The following is an 18,701-nucleotide window of genomic DNA, read 5'->3' on the forward strand; positions in this document are numbered from 1 at the left end:
CTGTACTGCATGTATGAAATTTACTAACAATGGCCAACTAATTCTTGACAAAGCAGGAACGAATATTCAATGGAAAAAAGACAGTCTCTTCATCAAATGGTGTTAGGAAAACTGGACCACAACGTGCAGAAGGATGAAACTGGACCACTTTCTAATACCACACACAAAAATTAACTCAAAATGGATTAAAGACCTAAATGTGAAACCTGAACCCATAAATATCCTTGATGAGAACACAGGCAATAACCTCTTTGACATCAGCCATAGCAACTTCTTTCTAGATCTATCTCCTGAGGCAAGGGAAACAAAAGCAAAAATAAAGTATTGGGACTTGATCAAAATAAAGGCCAAAGAAACAATCAACAACTAAAAGGCAACCTAGTGAATGAGAGAAGATATTCACAAATGACATATCTGATAAAGGGTTTGTATCCAAAATATATAAAGTACTGATACAACTTAACATCCAGAAACCAAATAATTCAATTTGAAAATGGGCAGAAGACATGAACAGACATCTCTCCAAAGAAGACATCCAGATGGCCAACTGACACATGAAAAGATCCTCAACATCACTCATCATCAGGGAAATGCAAACCAAAACCACAATGAGATATCACCTCACACCTGTCAGAATAGTTAAAGTCAAAACACAAGAAACAACAAGTGTTGGAGAAGATGTGGGGAGACAGGAACCATCATTCACTATTCATCAGAGTGCAAACTGGTGCAGCCACTGTGGGAAACAGTATGGAGATTCCTCAAAAAAATAAAAAATAGAACAACTCTATGATCCAGTAATTGCACTACTGAGTATTTACCCAAGAAAAACAAAAACCCTAATTCAAAAGGATATATGTACCTCTATGTTTATTGCGGCATTATTTACAATAGCCAAATTATGGAAGCAGCCCAAGTGTCCGTCAAAAGATGAATGGACAAAGAAGATGTAATATGCATGTATATTACATATGCATGTATGTATATCTATCTATCTATCTATGTCTATCTATCTATGTATCTATACAGATATCTATATATATACAAGTGTGTGTGTGTGTGTGTGTGTGTGTGTGTGTGTGTGGCAGAATATTATTCAGCCATAAAAAAGAATGAAATCTTGCCATTTGCAAAAACATGGGGCTAGAGAATATAATGCAGAGTGAAATAATCCAGTCAGAGAAAGACAAATACCATATGATTTCACTCATATGTGGAATTTAAGAAATAAGCAAAGGAAAAAAAAAAGAAAGAGAGAGAGAAATCAAGGAACAAACTCTTAACCAAAGAGAACAAACTGATGGTTACCAGAGGGGAGGTGGGTGCGGTGTGGGTGAAATACGGTGGTGGGGATTAAAAGTACATTTATCATGATGAGCGCTAATATACAGAATTGTTGAATCACTATATTGTACACTTGAAACAAATATAACACTGTACGTTCACTATACTGGAATTTTAAAAAATAACTTAAAAAACATTTTTTGTCAAATTCATAATTACTTTGGAGTAGCCCGTAAGGTTTAAGAATCCAACAACCCCAAGATTAACACTCAAATCACAGAGGACCATAGGTCCTCTGCAAGGCCCCCTAATCTACCAGGATTATCAACCATGGCACCCATCTTCACTACACATTACATGACCTGTGTACTAGACAGGGCATGGGTATCTGAAGAATCTCAAAACCTAGTCCTGGCCTTCGATGACTATGATATTGTGCAGAATTCTTTATTTAGTCGAACCTCAGCTCTGCAGAAAGTCGGCAAGCCACACATGACAAAGGTAAAGGATCCACATAGCTGTGGTCTGTAAAGAGAAGATGTACCACAGCTACTGAGAACGAGTTAGAATGAGACAGAGAGAAATTGGCAATCAAGCCGGAGATGTGATGATTTTGCAATTAACAAATGACTAAAATGCTTCAAAGAAATACTGCTTAGGGCATCCCAAACGTCTAGGCCGCTGTCAGTCACTATGTCAACAATTGTGAATTTTTGCACTTAAGCAGAATATCTGTAGACACCAGAAAATACTATTGGGGGCTTGTGCTATATTAGCCTAATTCAATCCAAAACAGAAAGTGATTAATCCTTACAAACCTTTCAGAAGGAAAACATGGGTCATCTCACATTTGTAATATCAACATTTAAGGCTTCACTTGTTTTTTTTAATCGTATTAGGAAAATTCTTCTTACGGATTTGGCATACTATTGATGAAGCCAGAGAACATAATTGGGGGATGCTAAAGAAAACTGAGCAGAGAAAGAAAAATGTATCAAATATTAAAGAATAGTATAACGCTTGGTTTTTTTATAAAAGAGTCTAGCTTTGGTAATTGTACAACTACATGACAACAGTTACTGTTGTGTAAGAGTCAAATCTCATTAGTCTGGAATTCAGCAAGTAGGAGAAATAAAATCAATTTCAGCACTCGTGTGAATAATCCAGTATGTCATTTTATCTGTACTATGACAAAGAACCTGATAGGCCCTTCCTTCCTCAGCCACAAAAGCTTCGAATACAAGTTGATAGTGAGAATTAAATTATTCTGTTGTTTACTCCCCCCTCCTAATGGCAAACCATGATCATTGTTCATGGATCTTTCTTTCTTTTTCTAGTCATAGCACCTGATGCTATACTTGTAAGAGCAGACAGTCCTAAATATTTGTCATGAAGACAATCAGAAGCCTTTGCTGTTGGCCATGAAATGTTTTTGGCTTTGAAGAAGGTGTTATTAAGCTCATCAAATATATACAGTTAAGATGGTTTTTACCTCAAAAGAAACACAACTTTCTCTAAAGCAAATGAATATGGGAATAAAATAAATATTTTCAGGGTGAGGGACCAGGAGAAAAAGGGAAAATGAGAAATAAAAGGGGAAAAAGAAAGGTGAATATAGTGTTTTATGCAAGAGTTATGGTTATCAAGATAAAAACTTTTTAATGCATCTTTCTAATTCACTTTACTCATGTAAATGGTTGTCACGAATTTCCAAATTCAGCTGGAGACAAAGGAAAAATCAGAAGAAACTCAAGTCATGTGCTTACAGTAGCCTTATGGGCACTTTTCATCTACTTACTCTTTGGGGGAAGCGTCTTTCTGAAGCCAGAACATATAATGTGGCACCAGATGACGTAGAGAAGAGAATGGAGATTTAAAGACTCTTCCCAATTCTATTCCTAATGGCCTGTCTGATCTTTAGCTTTCATTGATCCCTGCGTTCACAAGTATCATTGAACTTGCTCTTCCAATAGACAGGATGGAATCCAAGTCCTGAGCAGGCCTGACAAGGCCCTTGGTAATCTAACACAGCCCATCTTTCCATCTTCGTCTCTCACCCTTGCCCTTGTCTCACCCAGGGTAGTCCCCATTCCCTAAACACGCCATGCTCTTGCTTTCAGATGGGCCATTCCCACTGCCTGGATGCCCTCCTCTTCCCTCTCCCACACCTCCATGGCCACATGACCCCCACCTGACACTCAAGTTCCTTTCAGACCCTGGATTGCCTTGGGGACGCTTTCTCCAAGCTTCTAGGCCCATGTAACCCCTGGTTCAAAACGCAGGTTTATTATTATTTCAGGCAAGGCCAACAGATCAGGAGATGATTGCCACTGAAAAGATCATTGTTATTCACAGTTCCTGGGCAGGCAGTGCCCCACAGGGCCACACGGGGAAGCACCACTGCCAGTCAGGACGTAGAGGGAGTAAGGAGAAAATGTGGGCAAAAGCCTCATATTTTGGTTTCTGCAGGAAAGGCAAGCCAAGACAAGGCAAGCCAGCTTAGGATTGGTTAGTTCAAACAATTTCAACGGGCGCTGGGCGCAGGGGCTGTCTTTGCTTGTCTGGAGTCTGGTTTTGGAATGATTAAGGCAGAAGAGAACTAGCCCTGAGGGCGACTGCCCCACAGAGGAGGTGGTGGGGTGGGTGGGTTCTGGATCGGTTAGTTTGCTTGGGAAAGGTATGCTCCCTGGTAGGCAAGCTGTTCACTATCTCTAGGAATTGCCTAGCTCTGGGAAGTGCAGTCTTCCTGGAGTCCGCAAAGCCTCAAGATGTCAAAGCATCAGAATGATGGAAAATAAAAAGGCTTGATTAATAGGCCCCTTTCCGAGTGTACTTTGTGTGATACCTTTATAACATTTTTGTATTCACATTGTTTGTCTTTTCCTCAAGAACAGAGATCTCACCTTTGGAACTTGGATACACAAAGATCTAAAATTAAACAAGCCAAAAAAAAAAAAAAATTAGACAGATCATCCTTGACAGAGAACCACAGACGAGTACTTTAAATAATCTCCTAATGGTGAATTTCCCAGAATTTTCAAGATCACAAAGTTGAAATTGATGGCTTTGCACTGGGAGTATTTGTAATATAAAGTCTATAGAGTCCACCATTGGAGGTCAAATGCAGGTGTGAGAAGCTCTGGCCAGGTCCCAAGACCCAAATAAGCATCCTTAAGATTTCAGTGCCTTTGGGCCTATAGACTGGGTCCTCTATCATCCGTATGAGCTCAGCAGCACCTCATCTTTATTCTGTTTCTTCAATATGGATTAAATAAGTCATGACAGCAAATAATATTCTTCCCTTACATTGTTCACTCAGTCCCACAAATGAACATCCATTAGCCCACACTTGATTATCACAAGAATAAAAAACCAGGAGACAGGAAAGAAAGAAAAGAAAGAAAATGGAAAAATATTCAAAGTAATTGCACAATACATCTCTCTTAATGTCCTTGATTGTAGCCCATTCAATAAGAACCCCAGAGAGCAGTGTGTGAATCGATGAGGCCCTGATTGGAGAAGAGCAATATGCAAAAAATTAGGTCTGAGGACGTGGGGAAACAGCAGGCTACTGATACACAATGTAAACCAAAAGTAAGGAAGGATGGGGTGAAACAGATCAAGAAAATCAACAAGGGGAGAGAAAACAGAACCAGGATGGAAAAAAAGAAACACATGCACTAATGATCAAGGTCATTCATTTTAGACCAACTTTCACTCACTGTGATTTGCAACCAGAAAACACAATCAACACTAAGTGAAATTCATTACTGCCATTGAGCAAAATCTATAATAAAAACAGCCAACTCGTCCTTTCTGCCAGTCACAGCATCCTCCTCTTTAGGACAAATGGAACCACTTAAGATTGTTGTAAGTGAGACGGTGGATGTGAAAGCATCTAACATACTGAAGAGCAAATGGGGCTATTCAGTAAATGTTAGGGTTCCATTCCCTTCTGCATGCAATTTTAAAAAGGCTCCAAAGTTGTCAAGTTCGTGGTCAATGGATATGTGATACATTTATCCCACCAAATTAAATTTCATGGCTGGCGAGAAATGCAAGATTTCAGAGGAAGAAGTTCACAAAGGGGCTCTGTGTGTGGTCCTTTCCTAGGGTTAGCAGGCACTACCTGGCATTGTCCTTGGCTCTTCCTCACTGACAGCTGACAGCCTCTGCCTTTCTCTTTGTGGCCAGAGGTTAGCAGGTGCATGTTCATGCACTTGGCAGATGTGGTGTTTCCTTTGTGTCTTAGCCAACCCAAACACGCCATTAATGGAAGACGTCAGCCAAAGATTTGCAGTGTCCTGGCTTCTATCCCCTCACCTCTTCCTTACTATGTGGGTCATGGGAGGGAAACCTCATTTCCCTTATTTTCTACCTTTGATTTCCTTTGAGCTTTTTCTTTCAGAGGAGCAATCACACAACTGAGATTTAGATGACTCTAGTGAATCCTTTTTAATTTCTCTCTGCAACGTAATTCCACAATTTATACTCACGTGTCTTATACACAGTGGAGGATATCAAATCTGTTTTTACCTCCTGGAAATATGCCAAATTGTATAGAAACAAACAATTGCCCTAAAAGTAAAGAGGTCATCACAGAGCCACTGTGTCAGGTCGTACACATCATGCCCTGTATGAGGATTGCTTACACAGGAGGTAAGTGGGGTTATAATCTAGTCCTCATTCTGTTTGCTAAGCAACACCCAGAAGAGGTGCATTTTCCTAATTTATGCAAAGGCACTATATCAGACTGAGTGACTCTTCTCATGTCAACATTAATATAAAAGAAAAATTGAGTAAATATATGAAGCTTGGTGTTATGTAGCCAAACAGATATTGCCAATAATAATAGCAATTAAGATTTGCATTTTCTTCCACATTATCCCTATGGAAATTCGTTTTCCATCCAATTTATTTATTGCTTAATTTGAAAACAATAATCTAACCTAATGAAGATTTCTGGATTTAAAAGCTGATATGGTCTAAAGAGCAAAATTCATCAAAATCAAACAATTTCATTTCTGAAGTACAAATGCCTAAAGGTAGAAAGGCATCACCAAATTCTTCCCCCTAAAGGACAAAATTAATTAAGTGTGAAAAAAGATTAGAGACCTGAAATGAGTTCAAGCCCCACTATAAATAATGTAATACAAAATACAGGGTAATGTAGTACAAAATTCCTCTCCCACCCAACTGACCTAACGGAGACTCTAAAAACATACTTTTTTTTTTAAAGATCTATTTATTTATTTAAGAGAGATAACATGTAGTGAGGAGGGGCAGAGGGAGGGAGGGAGAGCCTTTTTTTTTTAAGATTTTATTTATTTGACAGAGAGAGCATAAGCGGGGTCGGGGGCGGGGGGTTGCAGGCAGAGAGTGAAGCAGGCTTTCTGCTGAGCAAGGAGCCCAATGCCAACTTGACTCCATCCCAGGGTCTTGGGATCATGACCTGAGCGAAAGACAGATGCTTAACCAACTGAGCCACCCAGGTGCCTGGGAGAGGGACAGTCTTAAGCAGATTCCACACTGAGTGCAGAGCATGACACAGGGCTCGATTTCATGACCCTGAGATCACAACCTGAGCCGAAACCAAGAGTCGGATGCTTAACTGACTGTGCCACCCAGGCGCCCTGAAAACATACCCTTAATGGAATAGACTTTCAATAGAACAGAAAATATTTTTGGTCACAGAACACTTTCCAACATTAAACTCCAGAATGACTCACCCGAATATAATAAATATGAAGTGCAAAAGGCTCTGCTTGATAAGAGGAAGAGATGATTAGAGAAACCAGCCCCCACCCTCCAGGGATTAAAATCTTAAGTAGAAACAGACTTAAAACTCTAACATGACCATCATAGAGTTGTACGTGTGCGGCAATGGCAATGGGCAGGAAGGAAAAAGGGTGACCTTGAGGGGTCGAGGAAAGTTTTGGTGACATTTGAGCTGGGATACAAAGATGAGAGAATCTATAGGAGGATTCACTTCTAAAGCTCAATGGTCTGCAGTCACAGCACACTCAGGGAAGGACTGCATCTGTGTGGCACGCTGGGGTAAACTGAGGGTGCTGACCCCTGTGAGCAAGAGATCTGGCTAAGACTGGCTGCCCCCAGGGATGAAGAGATCTATAACCCAGTACACCTGTAAGCCATTTTGGCCACACCAGGGTGTCATGGGACACATATTGACAAGTTCTTGAGAGTTTTGAGAGTGAAGTGGTCATTCTCAACCACTATGACACATTACAATCTCCTGAGAGCTTTAAATAAATATAGATACCATTTAAATCAGAATTTCTGGGGGAGTAGCCTAAACATAGATGTGTTTTGGGAGCTCTCAAATAAGCCTAATATGAGATAAGTTAAAAATTATTGGTTAAAACTTCCCTTTTCTCACCAAAGCAAAACTGGCTGAGTCACATAGCAAATTTCATCATCATCATCATCATCATCAACTAGTAGATAATTGAATATTAGATAGTATCTATTTTTTTTAAGATTTTATTTATCTATTTGAGAGAGAGAGAGACAGCACGAATAGGAGGGAGGCACCAGGGGAGAGGGAAAAACACACTCCCCACTGAGCAGGGAGCCCAATATGGGACCTTATCCCAGGACCCGGGATCATGACCTGAGTTGAAAGCAGACACCCAACCAACTGAGCCACCCAGGCATCCCAGATAGTTTCTATTTCTAACCACGAAAGAGTAACAAGCTCCAGAATTACCCTTCCATTGTAAACAACTAGAAAACTACATAAAACACAGAAACAACTATTTTCAGGCACTAGGCCATAGAGGACTGTGATCCTTAAGAATGGGGTAAAAAATAAGGTGGTTCCTACCATTACCCAGGATTTTTGACAATCTCTAGACTGTAGGATAGAAAGAGGGACTAAAAGTACAGCTTGAGAATCTTGATGAGTTTAGGATTCAGAGACAGGAAATTGGGGAGGACAAAGCAGCTAGAATTCATCCCCAACAGGAGGAAGAGTCCCCAACAGGCGGAAGCTAAGCAGAAAAACAATTCCAAAAGTCTGCATAGGGATCCCCATGAGATTTTGGCCAAATACAAATCTGTGCAAGATTGAAACTCCCCGAAACTAGGCAGAATAACTTCCCAAAAAAAGAACAATTGCCCACTCTTCTACTTGTTCAACACTGTACTAAAGGCTCTAAACAGTGCAATTAGATAAGAAAAAAAAAATAACAAGCATGCAAATTGGAAAGAAAGAAGTAGAGCTCTCTTACTGTACACATGGCACGTAAAAACCCTTATGGAGCTTACACAAAAAAGCCCTTAAAACTTATAAGCAAGTTCAGAAAGTTCTTGAAATACAGAATCAATATAGAAAAATTAAATGTATTTCTATATACTAGCAACAAGCAATTGGAAATGAATTTTTTAAATTCCATTTATAAGAGCATCCCAAATATGAAACACTTAGAAGTAAATTAAACTATGTGCAACCCTATACTCACAAAACTACAAGATTCCTGAGAGAACATTACAAAGGCCTAAGTAAATGGATACATAGACCATATTTATGAATTAGAAGACTCAATGCTATTAAGATTCTCATTCTCTCCAAATTGAGTCATAGATTCAACACAATCCCAATCAAAATCCCAACAGGGTTTCTTTTTTTTTAATAAATCTGATTCTAAAATTACTTAGAAACGAAAAGAACTTAAAATAACCAAAAAATTCAAAGTTGGATGACACACTTTCTTATTCAAGTCTTCCTATAAAGCTACAGTAGTCAAGAGAATGTCATACAGGCATTGAAGGACAGACTTACAAATCAATGCAATAGAATAGAGAATTCAGAAATAGACCCACACACAGGTGGCCAGTTGATTTTCAATAAAAATTAATATGCCAGTTTAATTCAATGGGGATAGGAAAGTCTTCTGAACAAATGTTGTTGGGGGAAGAAAATGAACCTTGACCCTTACTTAAAGCAATGCAGAAACTTAACTGAAAATGGACCATAGACCTAAATGTAATATTTCAAACTAATATTTAAAATTCCAGGAAAAAACAGAAGAATATCTTCATGATCTTGGGGTAGGCCAAGATTTCTTCAATAAAATGCAAAAGGCATGAACCATAAAAGAAAAAAAATTGATGACATCAAAATTTAAAACTTAAGCTCCTTGAAAGACATTTGAGAAAATCAAAAGAAAATTAAATTTTCTTCCATGGATTAAGAGAAAATATTTGCAATACGAGTATCTGACAACAAAACTTAGATCAAAAATATATACTAATTAGTTAGAACTCAGTAAGAAGGCAATGCAGATTTTTAAAGGCAAAAAAATTGAACACTTTACAAAAGAAGCTATATGAATTGCCAATACACGAAAAGATGTTTAACATAATTAGTCATAAGGTGTATTCATCACTCCTTTTTAGTCTATTTTTTTGATGTCTTATTATTTGGGGTCCTTGCTGACTCTAATGGCAGTCATCTCTTGATCTGGTGGCCTTGTCATGCCTAAATAACAATAAAACCTATATTTTAAAACACAGGGAAATTCAAATTAGATGCTCAGTGAGATGCCACTGTATACATACTGACATGATACAATTTTTAAAATATAACAATACCGAGTGTTGGTGAGGATGTGGAACACCTGGAATCCCCCTCATCCATTGCTGGTAAGATTGTGAATACTATAATCATTTTGGAAGGCTGTTTAATGGTTTCTTATAAAGTTAAACATGTATTTACCATAAGACCCGGCCATTCTATTCCTAAGTTTTTACTCAAGAGAAATGAAAATATATGTCCACACAAAGACTTGTACACAAATTTATTTGTAATAGCTAAAAACTAGAAATCGAATGTCCATTATCCACAGATGAATGGGTAAACAAATTATGGCACATTTATAGTGATATGGAAGGATATGGAGTGGAAGGGAAATAGTACTCCGCAACTGAAAAATGCAACAGCATAGATGAATTATGCTAAGCCAAAAATTAGGATGCGAAAGTATACATACCAGGGGTGCCTGTGTGGCTCAGCTGGTTGAGCATCCGACTCTTGATTTCAGCTTAGGTCATCATCTCGGAGTCGTGAGATCGAGCCCTCCATTGGGCTTAGCATGGAGTCTGCTTGTCCCTCTCCCTCCCCTCACTTGCGTGCTCTCTCTCTCTCAAAAATAAACAAAATCTTTTTAAAAAGTATATATACTGTTAAGATTCCGTTTCTATGAAACTCTAGAAAAGTCAATTTGATCTACATTGACAGAAAGAATATCAGAGGTTACCTGGTGCTGGGGCTGGGAAGAATCGACAGGGAAGGGGCACACGGACAATTCTGAGGCTGGTCAAAATATTCTATATCTTGACTGTGGTAGTGATTGTATGAGTATATAAATGTGTCAAAACCCATTGAAATATAGACTTATATGGGCAGAATTTATTATATGTAAACTATACCTCAATAAAGCTGATTTTTAAAAAATAGTATCCTTGGAGTAGAATCTAATTTTATGTCAGTCTAATTTATTATTCTTTAACCCATAATGAGGTAATATGTCTGATTGTTCTGAAAATATCATGAAAAGAAAATAAATTATATTTGGAAGCAATTACTGAGACCAGATGGTTTCCCATTCTTCTAAGAGTTAAGACAATATTAACAATATTGCTTTATATGTCTGTAAAGAGCCTTATCTCTGTGTACTTTGTCTTATTATGCATCTACAAAATACCACTCTGTAACAGTAGCTGCACTTTACAAATCTCTTTTTACGAAGCTTAACCGTTAACTCTGATATATAGGATCTGTGACCCCTCCCCTCCCACCCCCCATCCCTCATCCCCCGCCAGTTCTGAAATTAGGAGGCTTTTGCTTTCCAGCTCCAACACAAAATCTGTGTGCCAGTTCAGGAATCCACTGTCTGGACAGCCATCTACCCTAGATTCCCCAAAAGGAGGCCTGGGAACTCTGAGCAGCTGGATGGATGCCCATGAAAAGAATGTCCCATCTCTGCTTCTTTTTAGGGGCAGTGGGGAAGATAAAATAGGACGGCCAGATGGCTACAACTCATTACTGCCTGGCAGCATTCAGGGTGAAATGAGAGTAAATTAATCAGCATTCAGGAGAAATGAATGGCAAGGGGCAATGTGTATTGATGCTATTTTAGCGCAAGTCAAATTAAACTTGTAGAACTGACAACATGCATTAATCTCCCTATTGCCTCCGGTAGCTGTGCAAATGAGCTCCTAGTTTCCTTATACAAACAGCTGTTATTTTCCTGTTACTACCTTGGCAGAAAGTTCAAGTAATGGCCTGGTAGCTTACCTCTAGTGATTAATACAGACTTGTGCATTATACTCACTCTGCTCCTGAAAGAACTTAGCCTCCATCGCAGGAACAAGGTTTTAAAGTGCAGCGCTCTAGCAGAAAGCCGGGCTGTGCAATGCGACAGAGTTGTCAGTCATCTGCAAGCACGGGTTTAAATGGCACTGTGGATGCACTGCTTGCATACCGCAGAAGGCATAAGGGCTTTTTTCTAAAGGGAAATAGAAATAAAATTATGGTTTTTCTAAAAGGAGCATTCTGACTTGTATTTCAAAGGTCAGCTATAAATCTGGGTAATGGCATTATGTTATTTTCTCTGCGACATACATTTAGAAATAGTATCATTTAGTGGGAAAAGGTTGACTCCCAATTAAAAAAAAAAAAAAAAGCAGCTTAGGGGCGCCTGGGGGGCTCAGGGGGTTAAGCACCTGCCTTTGGCTCAGGTCATGATCCCAGGGTCCTGGGATTCAGTTCTGCGTCAGGCTCGCTGCTCAGCAGGGAGTCTGCTTCTCCCTCTGCCTGCTGCTCCCTCTGCTTGTGTTTTCTCTCTGACAAATAAATAAATAAAATCTTTAAAAAAAAAGCATAAAATCAATCAAGGATATCTGGGTTAGATTTCATTTCTGCTTAAAGCTATGCTCTGCCATCAATACTTACGTTTTCATAACTTTCATTAAAAGTATAAGCCTTGTAACAATGACTTTCAAACTTTTAAAGGCAATAAATGGTAAGAAATGCAGTTCACACACATACACACACACACCACACACACACAGTGTTCACACCACTAAAACCGGTTTCACAAAACAGTTGTCTCTTGCCACATGAAATACATTCAAATATTTTTCTCCATTTTATTTCATTTTTTTTTGAAAATTCTGGCTGAGACCCACTAAATTGATTTCATGACCTGACACACGGTACATTTTTAAAAACATGTTATAAAACATAAATGTTAGATTTATACAAATGTGTATATATTTTATATAAACTATAATCCTTGGAGAACTGGGCAGTGTGGATTGCCAGAATAATAATGGCGGCTCTTCTGTACTGAGCATGTTATGCTCTCAGAGAATTCAATTTAAAGTGGCAATTATGGGGGTGCTTGGGTGGCTCAGTCGGCTAAGCTACGCCTCTTGATTTGGGCTCAGGTCATGATCTCAGGGTCACGAGATCGAGCCCTGTGTTAGGCTCTGAGCTGAGTGTGAAGCCTGCTTGAGATTCTCTCTCTCCCTCTCCCTCTGTCCCTTCCCACCCTTCGCTCGAATGCTCTAAATTAATTAATTAATTAATTAAAAAATGGTAACTGTTCTAAAGCAGGAAAAAAAAAAGAGCTCCTCTCTGACTTTATTGCACAGAGTCTGTGGTATCAATTCAACCCCCCCCCCCNAAAAAAAAAGAGCTCCTCTCTCCGCCACCTTCCCACCCCCATGCCCTGATACTGAACACCGCCATCTTTGGTGAATGTTCCTCTGGTGAGAGCCCACTAAGTCAGACGTGTCTTCCAGAGCCTGCAAATAGCCAGAAATACCAACGAGAAGGGTCATTATCCTTCTGGAATTATGGCAAGAAGCCCAAATTAGAGAATTTTGAAATCACAAAATGGTCTACAAGGCTGTCTGGTACTGCGCTCAGGTTTTTCTTCTCTGGAAAATTTCTGTTCTTACTCAGTAGCAGATTCAGGTTTTGCAGGTCTGAAGCTTTGCATTTAGTTGGGGGGGTCTCCCTATTTCAGAGAAAAAAATACAAAGTTGCAGACACAAAATTCTGTATGAAAGTGAATATTCACATGGACTGAGAAAAGAAATCACAAATTACAAATTTTAAAAAGTTAACTTTTTTTTTTTTTTTTTTTACATTCTGGAGCTTCTGTCCATCTTTCAGTTTTTGGATTTTGGCCTCCACTAGGAATTTCCTTCTTATTGTATTTGAGTTTTGGTATAATCAATCATTTTGAAAAACAAAACTAATCCGAAATCAAGGCATCCCAAGAGGAATTAAATGTTTTTTAAAATTGTCATTATATTATATTGTGCTATATAACCATATAATAAAATTTATATTACCTACATTGAACTTTCATAAACACGTATACTTTGGTATTAGAACACAAGTTTCTTCAGGTACCTGCTGTGCCAGGTGTCAGTTCTGTGTGCTCTTTTTCCCTTTAAAACTGCCCCACTTAGTCAAGACAAAATCCATCATACACACCAAAATGTAATCCAATACATGGGGATCTGTAAAATCGCACAAAGATACAATCACTGTTTCTAGGACTATTGCTAACCCTTGTTGTCCTCAGGCACAGTTCTGAAAAATTCCATTTTACCCAATTAACTCCAAAATGTATACTTTGTTTTTGTAATTGTATATATGCTGTAGAAGAGAACTTTCATTTTGACTGAGCATGAATGAGAATCAAATCTTCCAACTGTAATTTTACTTGCATGATATTTGGAAGAATTTTCCAGAGTCGATCTGGCTCCATATATTTCAAACCTTATTTCTCTCCCACTTCCCATATACTCCTGAAGTTGACTACCATAGGAAATGTTCAAATTGAGGTATGAACTTTTGCCCCGAAATTTTAGGTCACCCACTAAGAGTTACTGCACAGTGCATGGTAGGAATATTCCAGAAGCCTTTCACACACCCCAGCTAGAGACAACTTAACTATATACAGCAATGACTGCAAACCACATATACTTTCCATTAACTCAATTAAATGTGTCCCCAGATCATCTTTCCCAAGACCTGTCCCCAATATGTCTGTGGCTGCTCCAACAGTACATGATACAAGGAGCATGGAAGAAGGGAAGTTGAGGTGCAAAGACAATTAGTCTGAATCAATTGCAATTAGTATATTTTTCTTTTGAAACTTTACAAAAACAATGCCCAAGTAAATATATTCTCAGTATTCTTCCCTGGGTCTGGAAGAGCCTATGCAAACGAGGGGTGCTGGTACTTAAACTTTATTAACTTAAATTGGCATAAATCAGTCTCTGTTCTGATCTCTTATTCATAAACATACTGATTGATCAAAACATAGTGGGTGAAGGGAGAAAAAAAACCTGAATTGGCAGGACTTCCATCTCTGAGATTCCAAATCTGTTCAAGCAACAAACAACTTCTTGGTGTATCAAAATGTCCTTATCTCCCTGGCACTTGGAAGGGAAACATTCACTTTCATACTAATCCCAGAGAGCCACCCAGTTCTGTTACAGCTCATCGCTAATAATGAGAAACATCTAATTTCTAAGGCCACCCTAGATGGGGTGTGATTATAAAGAATCTGTGTTCAGGTGGGCATGTTCTAATGATCATTTTCCAATGAACAAAATAACCTTGCGAAGTGGAATAGGCTGACAGTTGGAAACATTTCATGAATGAGACAATGTTGAAGCTTCTTGAATTGTTAGGGCTGGTTTGTGCTAATACAATTTACAAAAACAAAGCAAACAAAAATAAAAACAAAACCCAAAAACTCCACCATCATAATTTCTCATAATATTTTACTTATCCACTGTTCCCTACCCAAGACTGTTAAACCTATATGTTGATACTTAGGGACAAGCTTTATGGTCAGAGCATTGAGGCAAATCTTATCTAGTGGCCCATTTCCAAAAGCATGGTCTGTAGACCTTAATCTCCTGGGAGTCTCCTGGCAAAAAGGACTTGATGGTCCAGTAAGTTTGGAAAAGGCTCATGCAGGATTCCTCTTGGGGATTCACAATGCACCCCACCCAATTAAAGGCTCTACAAAACCTTGCAATCAAGAAACCTACTGACCCCAGTATTCTCTATATTTAACCATTTTCCAAGCAATGTTTAATGAATTGTGGTAGAATTGGAGTCTCAGAGACCAGACACAGAGATGGGCATATTTTCTTGGCCTATTGTCAGTGTTTTCAAGTTTCTAGATTAGTATTTCACTAAAGTGTAATTTCTATTACTTGTCCTCTTTCTCAATGTGCTCCAGGCACTATAGGTCTCATTACATATCTTTGATTATGCCAGAAACATTTCCATTTCAGAAATTTAGTACTTCCTATTCCCTCTGGCTAGAACCGTGTTCCTCCAATTATGCACATGACTCCTTTCACTTCATTCGAGTTTCTGCTCAAAAGTCACCTTTTCAGGTGACTGAATTGTGTCCCTTCCCAGAATTCATATGTTGAAGCCCTAACCCCCAATGTGACTAGGGCCTTTAAGGAAGCAATTAAGGTATAATTAAGCAATTAAGGTCATAAGGGTGGGATTCTAATCGAATACAACTGGTACACTTCTAAGAAAAGGGAGACACCAGGAGTGCCTGTGCACAGGGAAGAGGCCAAGTGAGGACACAGCAAGAAGGCAGCCACCTACAAGCCAAGGAGGAAGGGTCTCAACAGAAACCAGCTCTGCCAACATCTTTATCTTGAATTTTTAGCCTGCAGACTCTTGTCTCTAGGAGGTTGAGAGGCAGAAGAATAGAGTACAGTGGATAAGTGTTTGGGCTCCGGGTTCAAATCATGGCTCTGCCACTTTCTAGTGGTGTAATCTTGATGAGTCATGAGAACTCCAGGAGATTTTCTGTCTGTAGAATAGTGATGAGAAAAACGGCCTTTACTTCAAAGGCATTGATGTAAGACTATAATGAGACACCGCACAGGCAATGCTTAGACTACTGCCTAGAACAGTACACGCATTCGATAACTACTACCTACTATCGCTTACTGTGTGTTTACTCCACTGGAATGTAAATTCTGTAGGGACAGGGAATTGGTCTTAACCAGAGATAAGTTCCTAGTCTCCAAATCAGTGCCTCCAGGGCATGTGTTAAGACCTTAATAAATATTTGTTGCCTGCAAATATGAATAAATAAAAGCTGGTGGACCTTCTCACAAAGTTCACAAAGAATGTAGATTCTGTATTGTCTCTTCCGTAATCATCTTTTTTTTTTTTTAATTGAATGGGCACTTACAACCCATCACTGCCACATGATTTCAGAGCACTCATTTTTGTGTGGACCGTAGTATTGGTGACAGGTCATAGTATTTAGTTATGAGCCAATCTAGGAGGGGCAGTTAATAAGGGACCAAAGAATATAGGTTTTCCTACTCAAAAGGGCTGTCAGTACGACATTTACCGTGTGGGTGATGCTTCATTTCAGCAAAACGTCATGCACATAATTAAATCAAAACACTTTCTTTGAAATTCACTAGTTTTTGTTTGTACTGAATTTTTTGTATAAGTTTTGTAGCTGTACATAATATTCTATCCCAGGTATCAGTCAATAGCACTCGGGCACCTTCCACTGATGGACTTCGGAACTTTCATTGGCCTATGACATGTCACTGGAATGAGTCATTCTTTATGGCTCAGGCAGACTGAAGCAGAATCCAAAGCAGAGCCCTGGTGGGTTTGATACGATCTATAACAGGTCACAGTTACCCAAGGTAGGCTTTTGCCCATGTCATTAGAATGAGTCATTCTTTATGGCTCAGGCAGACTAATGCTGAATCCAAATCAGAGGGTTGGTGGGTTTGGTATTACCTGCAATAAGTCACAATTATCTAAGGAAGGCTTTTGCCTGGCTCTCACTAAGAGTATAATAGGTGGTATATGAGTAGTTCCCTGGGAATTTTATTCGCAAATATCAAAATCTGCAACCACTTGTTTCTTAAATAACCATGCAAAATCAACAATGGGAGCATTCGCTATTAAGGAAATCGATAAGAGAGTATAATCCCCAATGTGTTATGTCCTTCAGTCTTCACAGATGTATATTTTCCAATGATATAAATGATATTTCCTACTACATGGTACAGAGCCAGGTAAAGAATTTGCTGTCATTATGGTAGGAAATCGCACATTGCCCATGGAATCCCACCCTGAATTCCAGTAAATCAAAGAGATTACCAGTGTTTCCACCATCTCCATCCTTCTATAGCTGCTATGCCTACTGAATAAAACTCCAAGCAACCAGTTTGGATTGGGATAAGATCCTTTATAAGTAAAAGTTCCCAAGTTCTGAAGGATGTTTTAATCAATTCTAATATTTAATCTTCTAGAAGTTCCCAGTGGTGTGGCATTTTTCATAATTTAGGAAAACCTTTAATACTAGCAGCAATCACAAATCAAAATCTAAAAAGCAATACCCTTTGCAACAGCATAAAAAATATGAAACACTTAGGCATAAATCTGACCAAAAATGTTCAAGACTAGCACGCTGAAAACTACAAAACATTGTTATAAAAAGCTACGGAAGATCCAAAGGAAAGGGAAACACATGTGATGTTCATGGATCAGAAGACTCCCTATTGTTAAAATATCAATTCTCTTGTCATATTGGTTCTCTGCTAATTTGCAGATACAATGTGATCTCAATGAAAATCCCAACAGGACTTTTTATAAAAATTGGCAAGGCAATTCTAAAATTCATATGGAAATGAAAATGACCTGTATTAGCCAAAACAACTTAGAAAAAGAACAAAGTTGGAGGGCTAAAAGTACCTGATTTTAAGGCCTATTTTAAGGCTACAGTCATCAAAACAGAATGGCACTAGTGTAAAGATTAACAACTGGATCAATGGAGAGAATACAGAGTGCAGAAATAATTGGACTTCTGATTTTTGACAAAGGTGCAAAGGCAATTCGGGAGCAAGAACTGCTTTGTCAACAAATAGTGCTGGGACAATTGAAGGCCCATATGCAAGAAGAAAGTACTCTAACCCATATCTCTCATCATATATAAAAATTATCTCACAATAGATCATAATCCTAAATATAAAAGCTGAAACTACAAAACTGTTAGAGGAAAACACAAGAGAAAGTCTATGTGACCTTGAGCTGGTCAAAGATTTCTTAAATATGATACAAGAAGCACAATCCATAGGAGAATAAATTGGTTAACGGGACTTCATTAAAATTTAAAACTTCTGTGTTTTCAAAGACATTGGTAATGAATGAAAAGACAAAGCTAGAATGGGGGGAAAAATCCTTGCAAATCATATATACGATAATTGACTCGTATCCAGAATATATGAAGAACTCTCACAACTCAATAAGAAAATAGTCTACTTTTTTTAAAAAAACATGCAAAGGTGTTAAA

General features: G+C 38.6%; 1 protein-coding gene across 1 annotated transcript in view; it reads left to right on the top strand.

Moving 5' to 3' along the window:
- Window positions 1-1,614: 1,614 nt before the first annotated feature.
- The window catches only part of SMLR1 (small leucine rich protein 1), a 24,647-nt gene continuing 7,560 nt past the window's right edge, over window positions 1,615-18,701 (top strand). Inside the window, 2 exon segments of the mRNA XM_002923339.4 lie at window positions 1,615-1,785; window positions 5,796-5,943. Of these exon segments, the coding sequence (XP_002923385.3) occupies window positions 1,615-1,785; window positions 5,796-5,943 (319 nt within the window).

This window comes from Ailuropoda melanoleuca, chromosome 10 (assembly GCF_002007445.2).
Source record: "Ailuropoda melanoleuca isolate Jingjing chromosome 10, ASM200744v2, whole genome shotgun sequence".
In the NCBI taxonomy this organism is placed as follows: Eukaryota; Metazoa; Chordata; class Mammalia; order Carnivora; family Ursidae; genus Ailuropoda; species Ailuropoda melanoleuca.